This window comes from Melanostigma gelatinosum, assembly GCF_949748355.1.
Source record: "Melanostigma gelatinosum genome assembly, chromosome: 6".
NCBI classification, from domain to species: Eukaryota; Metazoa; Chordata; class Actinopteri; order Perciformes; family Zoarcidae; genus Melanostigma; species Melanostigma gelatinosum.
In genome coordinates this window covers 12,841,739-12,861,425 of record NC_136639.1, presented here as the reverse complement: position 1 = coordinate 12,861,425, position 19,687 = coordinate 12,841,739, and the positions used below count along the sequence as shown (strand labels likewise).

Genomic DNA, 19,687 nt, shown 5'->3' with positions numbered 1-19,687 from the left:
AGACCTTTGGCCGAGCTAAACAGCGGCCAAGGGTTGATTCGATTTATAGCTGGTGTCCCGTGTGAGCATGTCAGTGGGTGGATCCTAGCGAAACTTAGCATCGACACGTTGGCGAAACAAGCACTCAATGTGCCGATGCTGGTTGTGACAGGTCCAGAGACAACCACAGTCATTGGAGCTAACGTGCTGCGTCCTTTGATCAAAAATAAGCCGCAGGAGGAGCCGCAGGAGGAGCCGCAGGAGGAGCCGCAGGAGGAGCCGCAGGAGGAGCCGCAGGAGGAGCCGCAGGAGGAGCCGCAGGAGGAGCCGCAGGAGGACCCTGATTGTCTTTCATCAACTCAGTTGCCGGTCGACAGCATCGAGGACGACGTACCTTCAGCATTTTATTCGTTGGAAAAGCAAGAGGAACTGAAGCCCATATCCCAATGGCATACTCTCGAAGAGCTTCAAATGTATGCTGATTTAACGGGCAAATGTTCGAATTTTGTGGATAAGGTGTCAGATTACAACGGGGGCATTGACATTGACAGCATCGAGAACGACGTACTTTCAGCAACTCCTGGCTCAGTATGTGAGAGAATGGACCCTGAGTCTCTTTCATCAACTCAGTTGCCGGTCGACAGCATCGAGGACGACGTACCTTCAGCAACTCCTGGCTCAGTATGTGAGAGAATGGACCCTGAGTCTCTTTCATCAACTCAGTTGCCGGTCGACAGCATCGAGGACGACGTACTTTCAGCAACTCCTGGCTCAGTATGTGAGAGAATGGACCCTGAGTCTCTTTCATCAACTCAGTTGCCGGTCGACAGCATCAAGGACGACGTACCTTCAGCAACTCCTGGCTCAGTATGTGAGGAAGCACCTGCCAAACCTGCTCCAGGTGCAACAGCACAGGATGAAATAAAAAAAACATCAGTTAAGATATTCTTAGAGGTGCTGGTCTCGCAGATATTCAGGAAAGCCTAAATTAACTGGACCACTGCAGACTACAAGGCCATCATTATGCGTCTGTTTGAAAGAATGTGGATCGAAGTCCAGGGTGTCGATTTTGATCCAACCTCAAAAACGTTCAAAGAACTTGACAAAGCGATTATCCAGGACCTGTGTAAGAAGTGGGGCAGTGTAGTAATGGTGTTGTTGTCCATGCTTTCAGAGGAACCAGAACTTGGGAACTGCATTGCCTCCTCTGTCAAAGATCACCTGATGACACCACTCAAAAAGCGCAGCACCATTTGCAAGTTCTTCTAGTCTGTGGGCAAAGCCATCTCCAACATCTGCAGGCGTAGAAATAGGGTTGGTATTATATAGGTGAAGGTAAGGTAAGGTTTACCCTACATTTAGTGAATATCAACTTCATTCACCAAATCGAAACAACAAACATCTCTTTAATGCGGTATTCATCTTGAGGGGGGAAAAATGCTTGAGTTTTTTTTCTTTTCTTCAAAATGAAAGCAGTCTCCTGCTGTGGCCTCTGTCCTTCATCACAGAGGGACCAAGACCAGCGGAGCAGGAGGTCACCTGTGGCGACTGTGGCTTAGTAGAGAGCAGGATCGGTGGTTTGATCCCCGGCTCCGCTAGTCGCATGTTGATGTGTCCTTGGGCAAGACACTGAACCCCAAAATTGCTCCCGTAGCTGTGTGTACGGTGTGTGAATGTTAGTTAGGCCTGATGGTGGGCATGGCCTCTACCGTCAGCGTATGAATGGGTGTGAATGGGTGAATGATGACAAGTGTGAAAGCGCTTTGAGTGGTCGTGAAGACTAGAAAAGCGCTTTACCGTACAGTCCATTTACCATTTACCTCGATGTGGGGCAGGAGTTGACACAAGCCAGATGTGTAGTCCAGTAGGCTTCCTGAGCACAATAGACACTTATTTCATACCTAATCATCCACTCTCATAACTTCTTTCATCTACTCAGCTTTCTTCAAACTGCAAGCAACATAATAAAAATGTTCAATAAAGTTAAACAAACAGGGAAACTCATATATTACGGAAAGTATCTGTATCATGCTGTCATTTGGTCTTTTACTGGGATGTGGTTATTTTATTTCTGCTATGCCCAACATCGCCAGCAGAGGGCGCTCTAGGCAGTATACTGCGCATCAGTAGCGAACGTAAGTAGAGCAGAAGAAAGCCGTCAGTACTAATACCTGGGTTAAGTGCAGTCAAAAGAGAAAGCGGCTTCTCAACTGACCTGATGAATGTCCTATATATACAGGTAAACTGACTTTAAACAGAAACATGTTTGATATAACATCTGTATTCACTTGAGAAGCCTTAGTAACTGTAAAATGCAGATATTTCATTGTAGTCTGTAATACGTTTTTTCGCGCTTCTATTGTTAACGTTAGCTCGTTGAAATAATTCTGCTGACTAATGCTAAAAGACAGTCCGGTTCTATGAGAGCTGAAGTTAGTTAACGTTATATATAACTATATATATATCTATATATATAACGTTAGATATATATATGGATTATGGGAATGTTTATAGCAACGTAGTTAAGGAATGAGCCAGTGTCAGGCTGGAGAGCTAATTACATGTACTGCTGTTTGAATGCTAATCGCTGCTAGCATGCCAATGTATTATCTTATGCTATTAATACTACATGCTATCCCTCTGAAACCACCGGTTCAGATGAGAATGTTTTAAGCTATATCTTTGACAAAATAAGAGTTCAGTCAGTATTCACTGTTGATGTTTCTTTATTATCATTTCTGTGAGAAATGTGTGTGAAGTTGGAATCCTGTGATAGCTATTAGCTTATTAGCTGTGTGTGTGTGTGTGTGTGTGTAAAACTTAGAATATTGCTCCTAGCATTTTGATATAACGTTAGCTCTTTCTTTGACAAGACAAAATGGCTGACAGATAACTTTGTTTCATGTGATTTTATTTTACTCTGCGAGACAGGCAGCGTTTAAGATCTTGCTAATATTGATTGACAGTGTGCGTGTGTGTTTGTAAAGTTCTTAAATGCAGAAAAGAGAGAAGCGGTAATATTGCGTGTATATATATATATTTTGACGTCTTTGGGCAGTAGCAGCCACACTGTCAAAATGTCTTGCGAAATTTTCTAGTTTTAACTAGATTTGATCAATTTTTAATTGTTTCTCTTGTCTGCGCTGCTCGTGGTTCATGTTAAATGTTATTAATGGCTGGTTCTTTAGCTATTTTTACAACATTTTCAGCAGTCTGACATTTGTTCTTGAACACTACATGCATGGTTTTAGTGTCTTTTTGAAATATAACGCTGCATTTTTTTGCACTACAAATGCTTCTGGCAATGACTAGTTTGATACAAGTTCACTGAAGAAGAAGGTTTTTATTTCAACCTGAATATTTTTGTTGCCTGCCTACAAATGAGTATATCTGGTTCTGTCCACGCAGGAACATGTCTAAAGTCGAAATGCTGAGATCTTTAGTCAACCAGCGACTAACTGCGGCTGCTGAGGAGATCTTTGGTCTGTTTGAAAGAACCATAGCGGAGTACGAGGAGGAACTTTGTCGCTCAAAAGAGGAGAGCGAGCGACAACATAGGCAACTGCGCGCTATTTACATCCCTCAGCTCCGGTTACACAGAGCAGGTTGGTTCACTGTTTATTCTCTCAGCTTCTTTATGACAGAAGATATTCACACGTTGGTCTCTTTGATAACACCACGTGGATTTTGCAGCTTGTTGCAGCTTGATTAATATGTTCATGGTCACATCCACGGTTACGTCGTGGCTGCTTCTGAAGGTTCTATTCACTGTTTCTACGGTGGCAGGTTTACGTACATTAGTCGACTATAACTGCCCACATGATCACATCTCAGCCGGACTTTATGGACGATGCAGGTTCTTTGAATACTTCTTAACAATGTTGGGTCGTGCCACACTTTTTTGCCATGTAAACTATTGATGACCTCATCGCTGCTGGTGCGTTGTGTCTTTACATTTTGTGTCGGCATGTCTGTTTGGTAACTGCACAGGGAGTGTAAGAGGGAATGATGGCAGGAAAAAAAAGTGTATGTTCAGGAGATTATTTGCTCAGTACTAATATTTCTTTGTAACGTCTCTGTGTGTGTTTACTGTTTTCCTGCAGACGTCCAGCAGCTGTTGGTGGTTAAAGAAGAGGTTCCTCCTGAGCAGCAGGAGTGGAGCTCCAGTCTGGACCAGGAGGACCCAGAGCCCCCACACATTAAAGAGGAACAGGAGGACCTCTGGACCAGTCAGGAGGGAGAGCAGCTTCAAGGTCTGGAGGAGGCTGATGTCAAGTTCTCATTCACTCCTGTGAAGACTGAAGATGATGAGGAGGAAGCTCAGTCCTCACAGCTTCATCAAAGGCAAACTGAACAGATGGAAACAGATGCTGATGGAGAGGACTGTGGAGGACCAGCACCAGGCAGGAACTCAGATCCAGATAGACATCCAGAACCAGATACTGATGAGAAGACTGGAGACTCTTCTGACACTGATGACAGTGATGATTGGAAGGAGACCGGAGAACCTCAGTCAGGTTTAAACTATGTGAAACCTGATGAAGTCCTTGACAGTGATTCAAGACGTAGCGCTGGTGAGAAACTATTTAGATGCTCTGAGTGTGAGAAAACATTTAGAACAAAGGGAACTCTGAAGAGACACATGATGACACACACAGGAGAGAAACCTTTCAGCTGCTCAGTTTGTGAGCACTCTTTTAACCAGGGTTCAGATTTAAAGAGACACATGATGACACACACAGGAGAGAAAACTTTCAGCTGCTCAGTTTGTGAGCACTCTTTTAACCGGGGTTCAAGTTTAAAGAGCCACATGAGAACGCACACAGGAGAGAAAACTTTCAGCTGCTCAGTTTGTAAGAACTCTTTTAACCAGGGTTCAAATTTAAAGAGGCACATGAGAACACACACAGGAGAGAAACCTTAGAGCTGCTCAGTGTGTGATGGAAGATTTCACACGATTACTCATATGAGAGACAACCGGCTTTATTTATTTATTGATCCTCTCACGTAAAGAAAACAAATACAAATGTATACAATACAAACATCCCCAAAACATGTCCAGCAGCATTAAACATGTTGCACCTATTACAGTTATTGTTTTATGTAAGGAAACCAAATGTATGATAACATCCTGAATTTGGAATTGTTTTTCTAATCTGTATCATCTTCCCTCGCCCCCAGTGAGGGTTTGGCTGGACACACATGCTTGGACATGAGAATGCAGATGTTTTGCCCACACTCCCAGCACTGTTGCTTGATGTGTAGAGAGCCCTGCTGGGTCTTCCTCTTACACAGCGAACACACATCTGCAGCACCAGCGCCACCTCCTCCCGGTTTTCCGGGCGTCTTTGAAAGAAGCTGTTGAAGTTCCTTCTGTATGGTGGGGTTCGGTGCATTTGCGATGCGTGCCACCGTCACTCTTTTGGGGTCAAACACACAATCCTCCTCTAGGCCACTGCGCACAGATGTCATGCCACAGTTGGGGGGTACCCAGGCAGTGTCGTAGCCATTCGTGTGCCAGGTGTACTGCATGGGATGGTTGTCCTTGTCGATACGCTTGACACGGCCAACGCGCACGTGCAACAAAAACACCACGCGGTCTGTAATGTTACTGTTCAATGGATAATGAGCCGCCTTTTTTATGTTACGACTGACATAGACGCCCATTCCCAGCATGCCAATCGATGACGGTTTAAAACCATTGGCGAGGATGAGCCTTGCGCTGGCAACACTGGTCCCGTGGTACATGGTGTAGACGCCCCGGTTTCGTGGTTTCTGGGACGCCTCCAGCTCCACACCAGAAGCACCATCGTCAACCACCTCCCAGCCAGAGAACTGCACTGACATCCTGATTTAGAGATGTGGATGATAGGGGATGTTGTCCTGTGTTCTACAGTTCGGGGAGAAATGAATACAGCACTGTGTCATCGTGGTATCATTATTATTATACTTAACAGAGACAAGTAGAAACATTTGATTGGCTCAGACCTTTCTGTGGTGCACTGCATTTATTTCTTAAGTTGTCTTTAATGTCATGTTTTATTTAAAGAACTTCTAATAGCCTTGTTGTTGAGAGGTGCTTTGGCAATGAAATGGCCTTTCTTTGTGTCTTTTGTTGCTTTCACACTGAGTGACATTTTTGCTCACTGAATCACCTGTTTGGCTTGTTTGGCAGAAGTCTGTTCATCTTGTACAAGGTGCTTTGTTGTCTCAATAAATGTTGCTAACTTGAATCTTGATCGCTTTGCTCGTTTCTCTTATTCGGTTACTGTTCCTTCTTTCATAAGATGGATAGATAGGTGTATTCATCCAGCAAGGGGAAATGTGTTCGGTACAGCAGCAAAAAGATCCTTTCAACTAGATTTCAACGTTATGGCGATCATGGCCTACATGTTATAACTTATATAATCGTACATTCAGAATAGTTCAGAATAGACTTGGACTGCTACCACTTTTCATAATTTGGCTCAGGATGTTTGGTGCCACCATGATGATTTTAGGATGACCAAATCCCTCCTTGAATATCAAATTGTTAACATTGATTATTTACTGAGAATTAAGTACAGTAAAACTTAGAGCTTTGCGGACAGTGTCTTTATGCTACCGTTCACTCACAGGTTTGTTTGGATCATATCTATTATCTGGCACCGGCCACTGCCACTGCCGTTGTTGTGGCATATGAATCACGAGATTGCATGGCTGCTTGCTGACGGTCAGCGTTTGAACTGTCGGTGAGAGACAGTTCTTACATCCTGCAAGGTGGCATGTCGCTGTGTTGGGCAATCCACAGGCTGCTGTCAGTGTCAATGGTGGGCGGTCAGGCTTCCTCGTCATGTGCCAGCCTGCGTGAGGGTAATCCCGGAGTCCGATGTAGTATGATGGGGTAATATACCCTCACCAAACTCCTGTCGTGTGAACCGGTATTATTACAGCATATCTGACCTGTAGCATTGGATTCAGAATAGATTTAGTCCGTTAGCACTTTTCGTAATTTGGCCTAGTATGTTTGGTTCCACGATAATAATTTAAGGATTACCAAATCCCTCCTTGATTATCAAATTGTTAGCATTGATTATTTACTGAGAGTAAAGTACAGTAAAACTTAGAGAGCTTTGCTTAGAGGAGTGATATTTTCAAATATAGTATTTATAATCATACAGTTGTAAATGAATTAACTATGTAACGTTTGGGGATTTACTCTAACTTCCTACATTCGGACAGTCTTGTTATGCTCTCATTCACTCACTCATCTCTCTGACTCTCGCTCCTACTCTATCAGCTGACAGTGGGCGATTTCGCCACGGCCTCCCTCAGCCAATCATATATTTCCCGTCAAACTTTAAAGACCTGTTCTCTTCTGTGCAGTCAGCTGTCATTTCAGTAGAACCCGATGTGACCCTCCTCCCCATTCATCATCACATCCGGTGTTCAAGGTTTCTTCCACTGAGGGCAGTCCCACTCAAACATGCCGTCATCTAGATCTTCAGCCTGCCCCTACTGTCTTCAACACCCCCACCAGTGTCGACTCTCCAAAATTTTACTTTGCACAATTTAATAAATGTATTTGTTCACTGTAAATTAAGTTTCTCCTGATTTAACAACCTGTGTCTCCCTGTATAAGTCTGTCAATTATCTCCGGGTGGCTTCAGTTCTATTTATTATGTTTTTTGTGATGTATGTTGTGTTATTTCAAACTAATTTGCAATCATAAGAAGCGTGGTCTTTGTTGGTGAAATGTTTCTTATGTACAAAGAACAATTACTTCTCGTAAAAAACTCCAAATATATAGTCGAGTAAAATGTTTTAGGTGTGTTTTCTAGAAACTACAGGTCTGATGAGGAAAGTGGGAACAGGTGTGTAGGTGGGAGGGGGTGTCATGTGACCAGGACTGGCAGGTCTGGGGAGTGAGCAGGGGCTGGAGAGAAGAACAGAGAGCCAGGACGGGCAAAACCACCAACCCACTACAAAGCCTCTGACCTCCCTCGAACTTCTCAGACAGTTTAAGTCAGGGGTGCCGCTACGTCATTTTATGTGATTCGTAATTTTAATTTAAAAACTGTCAGGTGGGACATCTGAAGCTATCAGTCGTAAAAGAGGAGAGGGACAGAGAGAGAGAGAGGAATCGGAGGCGAGGGGAACGGAGAGGTGCAGCACAGACAAATCGGGAGCACATCGGCCCATCGCGGAGTCAAGGTGAAAAAGAGGAAACGAGAGAGAGCATCAGACTGGGAAAAAAAGAGGGAATATGATGAAAAGTATGTGTGTCTGGGCTTCACTTGGATTGGCAACGCAGATTCCCCAAAGCCACAGTGCGTGGTGTGCAGTGAGGTTCTGGCTAACAGTCTGAAGCTCTTATTTACGTCGCCACCTGAACACCAAGCATGCCAGTGCAAGTCAAAAGCCCCAAAAGTCCCAAACTTTGTGCCCACAAGCTCAACTCTACCATTCTAAACAAAGACGGTTTAGTATTATGAACGACATACAGTAATACCACAATGTACATCCTCAAATATTAACCACCTCTGGCGCACAAAAGTAATATTTTATGCAGGATTTCATTAAACTGTGCAGGTGTTTGATAACGTGTCCACCTCCTTTAGTCTCATAATTCAAAGTTATGAATTCATCAGTGACTGTGTTGAACAAGAGAGAAAACCAGCTTTTATAAATATGGACTCGTGTCTGGAAATAAAGTTGAATATATAAATTAAGATTTTCATATGACCAGAGAATTTTAAGTTCCCCGACAGCCAAATTACCTCTCTGCATCTCTTTGTCTCCTGAGCTCCCATCATACCGTAACGTACCGTCTTTATCACGTGAATGAGCAGAAGAGAACTCGTCGTCCTGGCACGAGACCATTTTCACAATAAAGACCCGAAAACAAGAAACATTAATACATTGTCCCCAAAAATCAACAGTTCAGTCACAGCTCGGGTTGTTTCTCAAATACAATTTTATTTGCTCTATCCATGTTAGAATTACATCATTACATACAAGTTCCTTCTGTATTGAAATATGATATACAAACTTAAATCTAATTTGGAGATGACTTTAGTCAAGGTGACCAGCACAACGGTCCTCTTGGTCTGACAGTTGTCAGATCAAGAGTTAGAGAAGTAAGAAATAAGACCGTTGAGAGATAACAACAAAAAAGTCCAGTACAAATATTATTTACAGAGTGAAAATGAAAGAAAGCATAACCTTATTCATAAGACAAATGAGTTGTGAAAAGAAGTGGTTTTCATGACAACAATTACCTGACAAACATCAAACTTCCTCTCAAGCTGTGAGTGATCAGACCTGAAGGTTTACAGTAGCACCCATTGACATATCGGTTATTGATTACCAGTGTTTGACCCCTTTTGTGAAGACAGGCATCAAAAACACCCAGAAGAAAAGGACTCAATGAGATTTATTATGCAATTCTGAGTTTGTTATAAAAAAATTAAACAGACGACTAACATTTCATGGCATGCAGTAGCACTTTGACGTCTGCTCTTCATGGCCTTAATGGAGTCATCAGCTGCTTCACTCGGCATTAAAGGGCAAATCAACAGACAGCAATGGATCCAGAAACACCATGCAGACAACGAGATAAAGTTAAGACAAAAACAAGACAGTCTGTCCACGACGGAGGGCTTAAAAGGCCGAGCCACTTACGCCGATAAAAGCCACTGTCCATTCTTTGTTTAGCTCAAACGATGTGAAAGCTTCTCAATTACTTCAAACACAACATTTTCAAACTAAGAAGGAATCGACACCAGCTGTGTTAATGCTGCTCACCATTCAGTCCCGATTGGCATTAGTGGTTTAAGTCTTGATCAGAGCACAGACTATTGGCTGCTGTCACAGTAGTCAACACAGTTATCATAGAAAACAAAGATCTGGTACATAAGAGAGATCTGTCATAACAACTACATACATGATTTAACTTACGGACAGAAGATACCTCAGCACGGGGTTTCATAATAGTTACTTTATCAATGCTTTGTCATCTCCACGGGGGGGGGGGGGGGGGGGTCAGATATTCTGTCCATTAAACTGCACTTCATCGTTCTGACAACATCCAGCGCATCGACTACAATGTAGTGATACTCTGAGTTTACATTTTCAAAAGAAAGAGTGGGAAGTAACCCACATGTATGAGGCAATGAAATACAGCCCGGCCTTAACTGGCTACACGAGCAGCAGACGGAGCTCCATCTTGCATTAAATTGTACCATTTAATGGATTTTGTACAAAGTTCTTTGTGTGACCAACTCTATATACTGTACTAACAATTTGGCAACACTGGCCCAGCTAGATAATATCAGTTTGTCGTGTACAGTTTGTCAGTGACAGCTGATACGTGCACAATACCATGTATAATATAAAAAACCTAATGAACAGTAATCCAGAAAAAAATGAATTCATGGTGACTGCACAGTGCGGGACCGAACCTGACCTCAAAGTCAGATGAGTCCCGTTGGATTAGAGAGAGTCTGGTCCACGTGTGATCCTGTCCAGTTTGTAGAAAGGATGTTTCTTAGGACCTGGAACGCCTCCAGAACTCTGTTAAGAACCGCGGACCACGTCCTTCTCAAAAGGCAGCAAAAATGTGACACACACACACACTCACTCTCATATACTGCATACACGCATGGTACGTTATCTGTGCACAAGTCTACTTCTGTCATTCAAACACACTTTCACAATGTGCAATTTTCAACTAAATAAAAATAAAATCTAAAAGCAAAAACAAAATAGTGGGTACTTGTAAGTTCACAGCTGCAGCAGGGGAGTTGACGGTACCGACGGACAAATTGGAGCTCCAAAGGGGAGAGGTGCTCGACAATGAGAGGAGACTGCCACCGAAACGTCAGTACGACACAGACAAACACCACTTTTACCTGCATCACTTCACACACACACACACACACACAAAAAAAAGAAGTACCCCTTCTCCATCCTCTGACCCCTCTTAAAAAAACATTTCTCTCCACTACAAGTTGACCAGCTCATGAGCAACGAACTGTTTGAGTCTCTCCAGGTATTGTCCGTAGAGCTCTACGTCATTGTGTCCAGCCCCCTCCACCCAGAGCGGCTCCACGGGGCGCTGACAGCGCTCATACAGCGCCAGGCCGTGGGAGAAGTCGATGACCTCGTCCTCCGTACCGTGGATCACCAGCACCGGGGACGTCACCTTCGAAATCTTGTCGATGCTTTGGAGTAAGGAAGTAAGAAGAGTTAGGATGAAAAATACGGGCATGAAGCAGACAGGAAAAAGACCTGGGTTGAGTTATTGTAATCATAAACTAAGTAAAGAATTGTGATCAGATCTAGTTCAGCAACTGACCACCAGAGGAAACTATTGAAAACATTTGAAGCGCCTGGGTTCATTAAGAAGAAAACACACCCAGTATTGATTGAACACAAATGCATAAGTCAATGTTTGCAAGCTTGTGCGAGTGTTTTCTGATGCAGATTCCTTCATACGTGTGTTTTTAAAGAGTGTGTGCGCAGGATGTCTGTGATACAAATAGCCTGGCTTTCACAGGAGCCATCTGTCTCGTACGGCACACTCACTTCGGAAAGGCGTCAAAGCAGTAGGTCTTCTTGGTGTCGGGGAAGGCCACCCTCATGCCGGAGGTGAGCGGGGAGTGGAGGATGACTGCAGCGCTCTCATAGCGAGAAGCCAGGTCCACGGAGGGCACGGTGCCGATGCTCTGACCGTACACGATCACGTTCTCTGGACGGATGCCATACCTGCCAAAAACAGGACACAGGACATCTGTACTTCACACTTTTCACTGATCATGTGCAGGATATTTACTCTACCAGAAGCCAGACGTATACAGGTGAAGCTTGTGTGCTTTTCCAGACACTGGCAGACGTCCAGTTAGGCCTTTTGTTCATTGTAAAAAGCAGCTTGTCTGGCAATATCGAAGAAGTGTTTTATTGTGGAATCCACCATTTGGTTAAAGTTGATTTTCTTTAAGTGCTTTTCAAAGTAAAAGGTTTGTGATCACGATTCAAAGGTTTGCTCATAGAAAACACTCACACTTATTCTCAGATCGTACTCTTATTTTCCCCCCGACATGCTGCTCCATGCAAACACACACCTGTGTGCTTACGGAGACTTACTCATACTCTATTATAGGCTGAAATGTCACGCAACAGTGACTCAGTGATTACACTGCCTCCTAAAATGTGCACACAAAGATGGCAGACAGCCACAGTTCAGTGGCTGTCTGCTGCTTTTCAAAGCAGCTGGAGTCTCGTGATTCAGAGGGAAGGAGGAGGAATACCAGCAGAAAGGCAGCAAAGGGAAACACCGGTACTGGATCGAGGGTGAAGACATTCCACAGCAGATTATGGCGAATGTGACCGACTCCAGCAAAGCAACCAGTCAGCTGACGACCTGAAACCTGGTCTGAGAACACTGCATCACTGTCTGAACTGCTGGATAGCGCATAGTACACAGCCACAACCAGCCTGACTCTGCTCTTTTATTAAAATTAGGAACACTGACATTACAGGCTTAACGGTGCAGCCTCTGCAGTCCTATAATACACAGTGATGAACAAACAAACAAAGACTGACGGCGCTCTACACTGCTGTGATTGATTATTATAATTAGAAGCGCCACAACACAAGTCTAACACAACCTTTGCAAAGGAACAGTGTGCAGTGATGTAGCCGTACTGCGGCTATGACGGGGCAATAGACAAGTGCAGACATACACAGTCATTAGCAGGAGCACATGAGCAGTTTACCGACTATAAAGAGGGGTGAAAGTACTGGCACGGCATGGGAGAGACTGCTGGTGCTGTGGCGTGAACAGCACCAATAACTCAAGGTTGGCTGATGATAAAATACACAATTCATGTAGTGAAAGCTGGTCTCAATTGTTCAAAATGTTTCAGTAATGTTACCGATTAAGGGAGGTGAGCGATAGTGAGGAGGCCAAACTAGTCAAAAATGACGCTGCGCTTTCTGACACCGTGTCCCATTGGGGACTAACCGCTTCTATAAAAAGCGGTCAGAGGTTAAGCTCAGCTGTAGTAACAGACAACAATATGTACGGTGGGTAATAACAGAGCTCGAGGGCAAAAGACTTTCGGCAACATCAAACCCAAACTTCCCCGTCAAGAGCGGTGAACTCATTGAATCTTAAAAATGAAACTAGACAAGCAACAGAAGGCGCCACGTAATCTGGGAGATGACGTAACACTCGGATGATTTATGAACACATGATTAATATTAACTCCTCCCAGGAAAGATTCAAGTGAATTGTTTGGTACAAGGGGCTGGTATGGTTGTTTCCTTCCCTCTACCAGAACTGTTCACAGGCAGAATTAGATCATAAGAAACTCAGCACGAGGCCGTTTTTTAAAAGTTAAAGATTCAGCTTTTGTTATTTGTTTACAGTTACCAAGAGCTTCTCAGTGTTAGACCCTTATCACATTGTGCTTGTGCTTATCTCCATTTGTCTAGTCAATGTTCCTTGCCATATCAGGCCACTAAAGCCTGGCCAATCCACACACCAGTCACCACACAGGACATGAAGCTTACACAACGTCAATACAGACAGGGTGACGTGAAACCATTTGAGAGCTTAGTCATCAGGTGAAGGGACAAACAAGGCTTTCCCCACACCTGACTAACATCTTTACACTTAAAACATTGAACAAGTAGGAGTGTTTCACTCGAGGACAATGAATAATGCAAGGCTTTGAACTGCTGCTTACAACAAGGTCCCTCTGAACCTCTAACCCATCCTGCTATCGATGGACAACAGCGGAGCAGATCTGTAGCTGCACTCGTGTTAGGACGGCACTACGACTGGCTTTGACCAACGAGATGCAAACCCCCCCCCCCCCGGCCAACACAAGCCTGCAATTTACTCGATTCAGCTTGAATGACCTCACCAGGCCATTGCCAGCCATGCTCCATGGTTACGCTCCTCCCCCAAAACAATCATCCATCTCGTCTCCTGACAGAAATCCGATCAATTATGCATCACATCCTCCTGCATTCCCTTATTACGTCCCTCCATCCCTCTTGGCTGCCCACCACTTGCTCGCTGAGGACCAAAAGTATTCTCATCCCATCGCCGTCACTATGACTAATAGATGTTCTGAACATATCTACAGTCACGTTTTAACAGATCACTGTACCATCTGCACTACAGCAGGGGGATCCTTCACCGAGGCGTTGAAATTAGGGTTGTAACGGTTTGAGACTTTCACACTACAAAAAAAATATACTAACCACCACTAATGTTTAAAATGAAGGATGCATAGCTCAGTCATGATGGCCTCTGTGTGGATGTCTCCCCACTAGTGAAGGTCGAAGAAGACGGATGGAGTTTTGATTTGGATCGGTGTGATGATTGACTAGGAAGTGAGTTTTTGTGTTTGTTTTTAGTGGACATAGTGTGGGAAGACCTCTGTCTGGAAGCTCATTGGACATGGGTTGCTAAGCTACCACTCAATATTAGACTAGCAGGATTGACCGCTTTATTTCAAGAGAAAAGAAAAAGACACACACACACACACAGAGAGAGAGCGACAGAGAGAGAGAGAGAGACAGGGTGCTGATGGCTTTCATCAGCTTGGTCACTCTTTAGTCAATAAACTGATTTTTTCTCAAGCTCAATTTCTTCTTCTGCAGCAAATAGTCACCAGACTCATTATTCTGTTAGCATGCGTAAAAACATTTGCCGTGTGAATGAGCAAACATTGCTGACTCATCCGATCCCCTCCCTGCTCAGGTGCAGGGAGTGGCTCATCCACCGTGGCTCAACAAAGGAGCACAGGAGGAGACTGTGTTGGGTTCAGCGTGACAGGTGGCTGCCCTCTGTCTTATGATCCTGGAATAAAGCAAAAAAAATGCCTAACAAGTGTGTCAACACTCAAGAGAAGAGTAATTTGCAGTCTGCCATATCATGAGGAGAAAACGATGGATGACACAGAAAGCCCCAAACGGAAGCAGACCAAGACTGAACCTCATGGGTTCAAAATGTCAAATCATCAGAAAAAGAAAAGACTGACACTTCTCAACAAGCAGAGAAAGTAGAAAGACTCGAGAGCCGCTCTCTTCTTCAGGCTGTGCAATCTGATCTAACATGAGATATGCATGAGGGATGCAGGAAGCAGACTAATGTGAGGCCATGCAGAGATGCCTCTTGATGTGATAAATCATCGCAGGCAGACAATTGGGAATCTGGCACCGCCCTCAAACCATCAGACACAGACAGCAGAGCCAGAAAGGGGACATAATACTAGGAGTCTCGGTATTGTACACAATAGGGAAACTCCCTCTTGTAATTTGTACCCCATCACGACCCGTGTGCACCATTAACGTAGACATATCACATTACATAATGGCATACAAGTCACATGTTTGGCTTCCCAGTTACTAATAATGACGGGACGAGTGTGGTGCACAAAACAGTTGCGCTCGACGAGAACGACACACAACGGCAACACATATGAAGTGCCACCATCCTGGTCTGTCAGTGACGGGGACCAAGACACAACAACAAGGTATCACCTCGTCATTTAACAAACAGTTTGTGGCAGAATCAGACCGGGCTAAAGCTATTACAGCATCTATTGGGGGTGTTTATTGCTGCCGACATGAGGCCATACTGCGATGTGGAAAACAAAGGATTTCAAAATATGGTTAAAGTGCTTGAGCCATGCTACGAACTCCCCTCGCGCAGCCACTTCAGTATGAGGAAGTTATTTCCTTGTTCCAGAAAGCCGCTCATCCGGTCTTGAAGTGCCTTCTTGCCCGAGTAACCGCCAAAGACATGAGATACATTGTGTGGGAGCGATGAGAGTCAAGGCCTGCTCAGACTTTCTTAAAAAAAAAAGCTGATGAACATCACGTACAGAAACAGTCGGCTTGTTACAGCTGTTACAACCAGTAAAATTAGGAGAACGCCGTACAAACTTTATTTATTTGGCCCAGGCAGGTTAGGTTGTGCAAATGGTTTTCAGCATTGTCATTTAAGGAGAAATTCAACTTACTTTTATCTAATATTACTTGAAGCGTCGGTTCTGCTTCACTCAGATTAAATGAAATTTCAGCGCCGCTCAAGATTGCGAGTAGGAGTTTCCTCGGTGTACCAACAAAAATGATACGTAAGATGGAAACAAGAAACATTAAAAAGCAGAACAGCACTTAAGTGCTTTTTTCCTCCTTCAAGCAGTGAATGGGTTCAGAGCGTCCAGAAGGCCTTTCTAACGCCTTCAGCACTTTTCCTATCCTTCACATTCAACAATGTAATTAAATCTTTGGGTAAACAGTTTAGGAGACAGTCATGGCAATCAAGTGTGCTTAATTTAAAACACAAGGGACAGAAAGGTTTACTTTAATGCAAAGGAATGCATTTATACACACACGCACAGTTCTTCTTCACAGCAGTGGCCTATTTCCTGTATACACAACCTTTATGATCAAGAGTTTCCCGTTTAACTGGTCAGCTTCCTTATATACCTATGTCCTTATTTACAGAAGGACATTTCTCAAAATGTCAAAATAGTGCTGACAGAGATTCACAGCTAAAGTTAGTAACTAAGAAACAGCAACATTTTGTTGCCAGCGGCCCCTCCGGTGTTCTACATCAGCACATTAAAATCTCTGCAGTGCCACACGGGAGTGGCACTCTACGCTAGAAGCCTAGTTTCTCTCTTTATGGTTGATTTACTCTCCTTTGGCTCTTCTCTTCCTGCGTTTAGTTGTTCTGAGCCAAAGTTCTCCATCTCCTCTGCTAGTCATTTGTTTGTCTTCCAGCAGGAAATATTGAAAACATCCAGGGCTGCTGGATGAACTTTTATGACCATATAAACAAAAGGGCAAGGACGGACGCACGCACGCACGCACACGCACACGCACACGCACACACACAAAGTGGTTGTTACAAATGCAGATACCATCTGATCAACAAGAAACAAGAAGCTTCTTGTTTATCAGATGAAAAAAAAATCAGTACAAGCCAAATATCAGTCTGTTCATAGCCTGCAGAGCAAAAAGATGCAGCAGAGCACCCACTCACACCTACATATGGCTGGCCAGCTAGTCATAGAAAACACGCTCCTTATTACCGCCCAGGAAAACGGCATGTCGTCTCTTCTAAACCATTCCTGTCAAACGAGAAAGACGTGACCAGAGCTGCTATTAATAGGACGCTTTCCCACTATTGTCATGCACTGAACAGCACCAGTACCAGCACCAGTACTTGCGTGTGTGTTGTGTTCACGGGGCTTAACTCACCAGTCTCTGCGTGTTTGATCTACAAGTTTTATTTTGCAGCCTTGTGAGAAATCAAGTTTAGGGACTGCATGCTATTCAATTACTCTAATATCAACACATCAATAAGTACTAGTGAAACACTGAATCCTTTTTTTTTCTCCAGGCTGTCCTAACATCTGTGTACAGGTGTGCCCATCTCCTCCCCCTTCCCTCCATCATCTCTCCTTACCGTGAGCGGAGTGCCTGCCAGGCGGCGTCTACATCGGCGTACAGGTTCTTCTCGGAGGGTTTCCCAGAACTCGCCCCGTAGCCCGAGTAGTCGTAGGAGAAGACGTTGCAGTTGATGCGTGAACCCAGGCCAATGTAGAAGCTGCTCATCTGGCCTAAGTCCACCGCGTTTCCATGGGAGAACAACAGCGTGTATCGAGCGCTGGGTGAGCAGCGGACAAACATACAGGCAATGCGGTTCCCTCTTGCCGTGCGGGTCATGAAGCACTCGATGGCGTCCTTCTCGCGGGACGAGTACTGCCAGTCGGCGCGCTCGGAGAGGTGCAGCGTCCAGCGGCTGCCACTGTCGTCGGACATGAGGCTGTAGGTGGGCTCTGGAGGCAGGAAGGCCAGCTTAGAGGCAATCTTGCTGGGGCACGGCGGACAGCAGAACAGGCAGCATAGCTCACTGAGGGATAAGTGGTTCATCCTCAAAACGCTGTGACGGGGAGAAGGAGAATGGGTAAAACAACTGAAAGACTAATTTGCCTCTGAATCCCCTGCAGATCGATCACAAGGAAAACACCACAAGAGCCATTTTTCCACAGAGCTCTTGAATGATGTTCTCTCCAAGAACATAAATACTTGTCTTTGTTAAGCAGGGGGTTTCCGGGAATGGGGGGGGGGGGGGGCTAAAGCCGGGCTGGTGTCGATTCCCTACTCCAGAATGCATAGCTCTCTTCAGCCAGCATTATAAAAAAAAGAAAGATATCTGACCCTGATTGAGTGTTTGTTCTCCGTCTGCCTCGGGGCTCCACAACCTCTCAGACAGTATAGACTCAGAAGGCTTTCTTGTTTCACCCTGCACCTGGACCCCCCTCCCCACCTAAAGCCACCTTTTGGATATCCCAGATGCTCTTGAAATGTAGCGGCCAGGTGGCAACCCTGACAAAATGTCCTCTAGGAAATGCCTTTTACAAGTAATTTGACTCTGTATAACTCCTCATGGCCTTCTAAATAGGCTGAAACACGTCACTGTCAGGTTATGACAATGTGCTGTGGATTGTATTTCCAACGAAGGTGCTTGAAGTAAGAAATGACACCCTGCCATTACACCTTTGCAATACCATCCTCAAATACTCTTCTCCCAAACTTAATTACCTATATTGCATTTCACAGATTTCCAATAGCTTTTTTGCTATTTTAGAATTGTCCATACTTTACTCTGAAGGGATTATTTTGGAATAGTCTTACCTAACCCCCCCCCCCCCCACACACACACACACACACAGGTGACTTCAGCACCACTTAATTACCTGTGTGGCAGTGGCAGAGATGATTTCCGGTGAATACTTTTTGCAGCCTATGGATGCTGCTTCTGCAAGATGCTGTGACATTTGCACACAGCAGTCAAATACATAGTGAAGCCTATTTGCTTAATACTGCAAATTACCCAAAAATAGTCCATAATCGCCCAAACGCGAAGACAGAATAGAGCCCCGCAACGATGTACTGTAAAATGGTGGTGGAGGCAAAGAAACGTGTTTGAAGAGATTACGATGAACATGCAAATATGCGCGTGCTCTCTGAGCGGAATTATGATCACAACCATTACCTGGAAGGCGGTGGACGCTTGTTTTGTTTTCAGGTGACAGTGTTAGCCGACGTCGCTGTAGTCAGGTGTTATTTTCGCACCAGGAGATTGTCACGGTTAGCCTCGGCCAGATTATCCTCCGTTCCGTGTCCCCTTCGCTGGCTGAGTCACTGTGAGAGTGTATATCCCTCTTGGCACCACAGCTGTGAGTTTATATTAGCTAGAGACGCTTCGTCCTCCGGGGGGTCCAGACAGCCTCCCAAACGGTCCTTTCTTTCTTTTTTTCTCCGCTCGGTTTTCTCAACATATGGTCCTGAATGATAACGAGGTATATTCATTCAAAACGTTCGAGTATATTCTGCTCAACGGCGACATGGGTACATTCAATAAAGTTCTAAAATTAACTAAATTATTGTCTCAAAGCCAGTCGGTTCTCGACGGTATCGCTCAGCCTCCGAAACATCACCGCTTTAGGTTCGGTGTGAAAATCACTCGGCTTGTTGTCCTAGCTTGTAAGGAAGGAGGGAGTCGTGATTGACAGTTTCATGGACCAATAGCAAAGAGACAGTTGAACCGAGTCCACCAATGGCACGATGTGTGGCTATTTATGAGCGGCTCCTACCGACGCGGCAAAGTGGTGACCTCATGTTTTGATTGACG

The 19,687-nt window shown here is 44.6% G+C and overlaps 1 protein-coding gene across 1 annotated transcript; it reads right to left on the bottom strand.

Annotated features, from left to right (window-relative positions):
• Positions 1-8,923: 8,923 nt before the first annotated feature.
• abhd17b (abhydrolase domain containing 17B, depalmitoylase) lies at positions 8,924-19,489 on the bottom strand. Its single transcript, XM_079269623.1, has 4 exons — positions 19,049-19,489; positions 17,456-17,932; positions 11,548-11,727; positions 8,924-11,183 (listed from the first exon to the last, which is right to left on the bottom strand). The coding sequence occupies exons 2-4, from the start codon at positions 17,920-17,922 to the stop codon at positions 10,964-10,966; spliced, it is 867 nt and encodes a 288-aa protein (XP_079125749.1). The 5' UTR covers positions 17,923-17,932; positions 19,049-19,489; the 3' UTR covers positions 8,924-10,963.
• Between the last annotated feature and the right edge of the window lie 198 nt (positions 19,490-19,687).

Excerpts from the sequence above, each read along its gene's own strand:
- abhd17b (XM_079269623.1), bottom strand. The coding sequence starts at position 17,922 with ATGAACCACTTATCCCTCAGTGAGCTATGCTGCCTGTTCTGCTGTCCG. Across the intron at positions 11,728-17,455 it reads TGGCAGGCACTCCGCTCACG|GTATGGCATCCGTCCAGAGA; the intron begins GTAAGGAGAGAT and ends TGTTTTTGGCAG. Across the intron at positions 11,184-11,547 it reads TGCTTTGACGCCTTTCCGAA|CATCGACAAGATTTCGAAGG; the intron begins GTGAGTGTGCCG and ends CTTACTCCAAAG.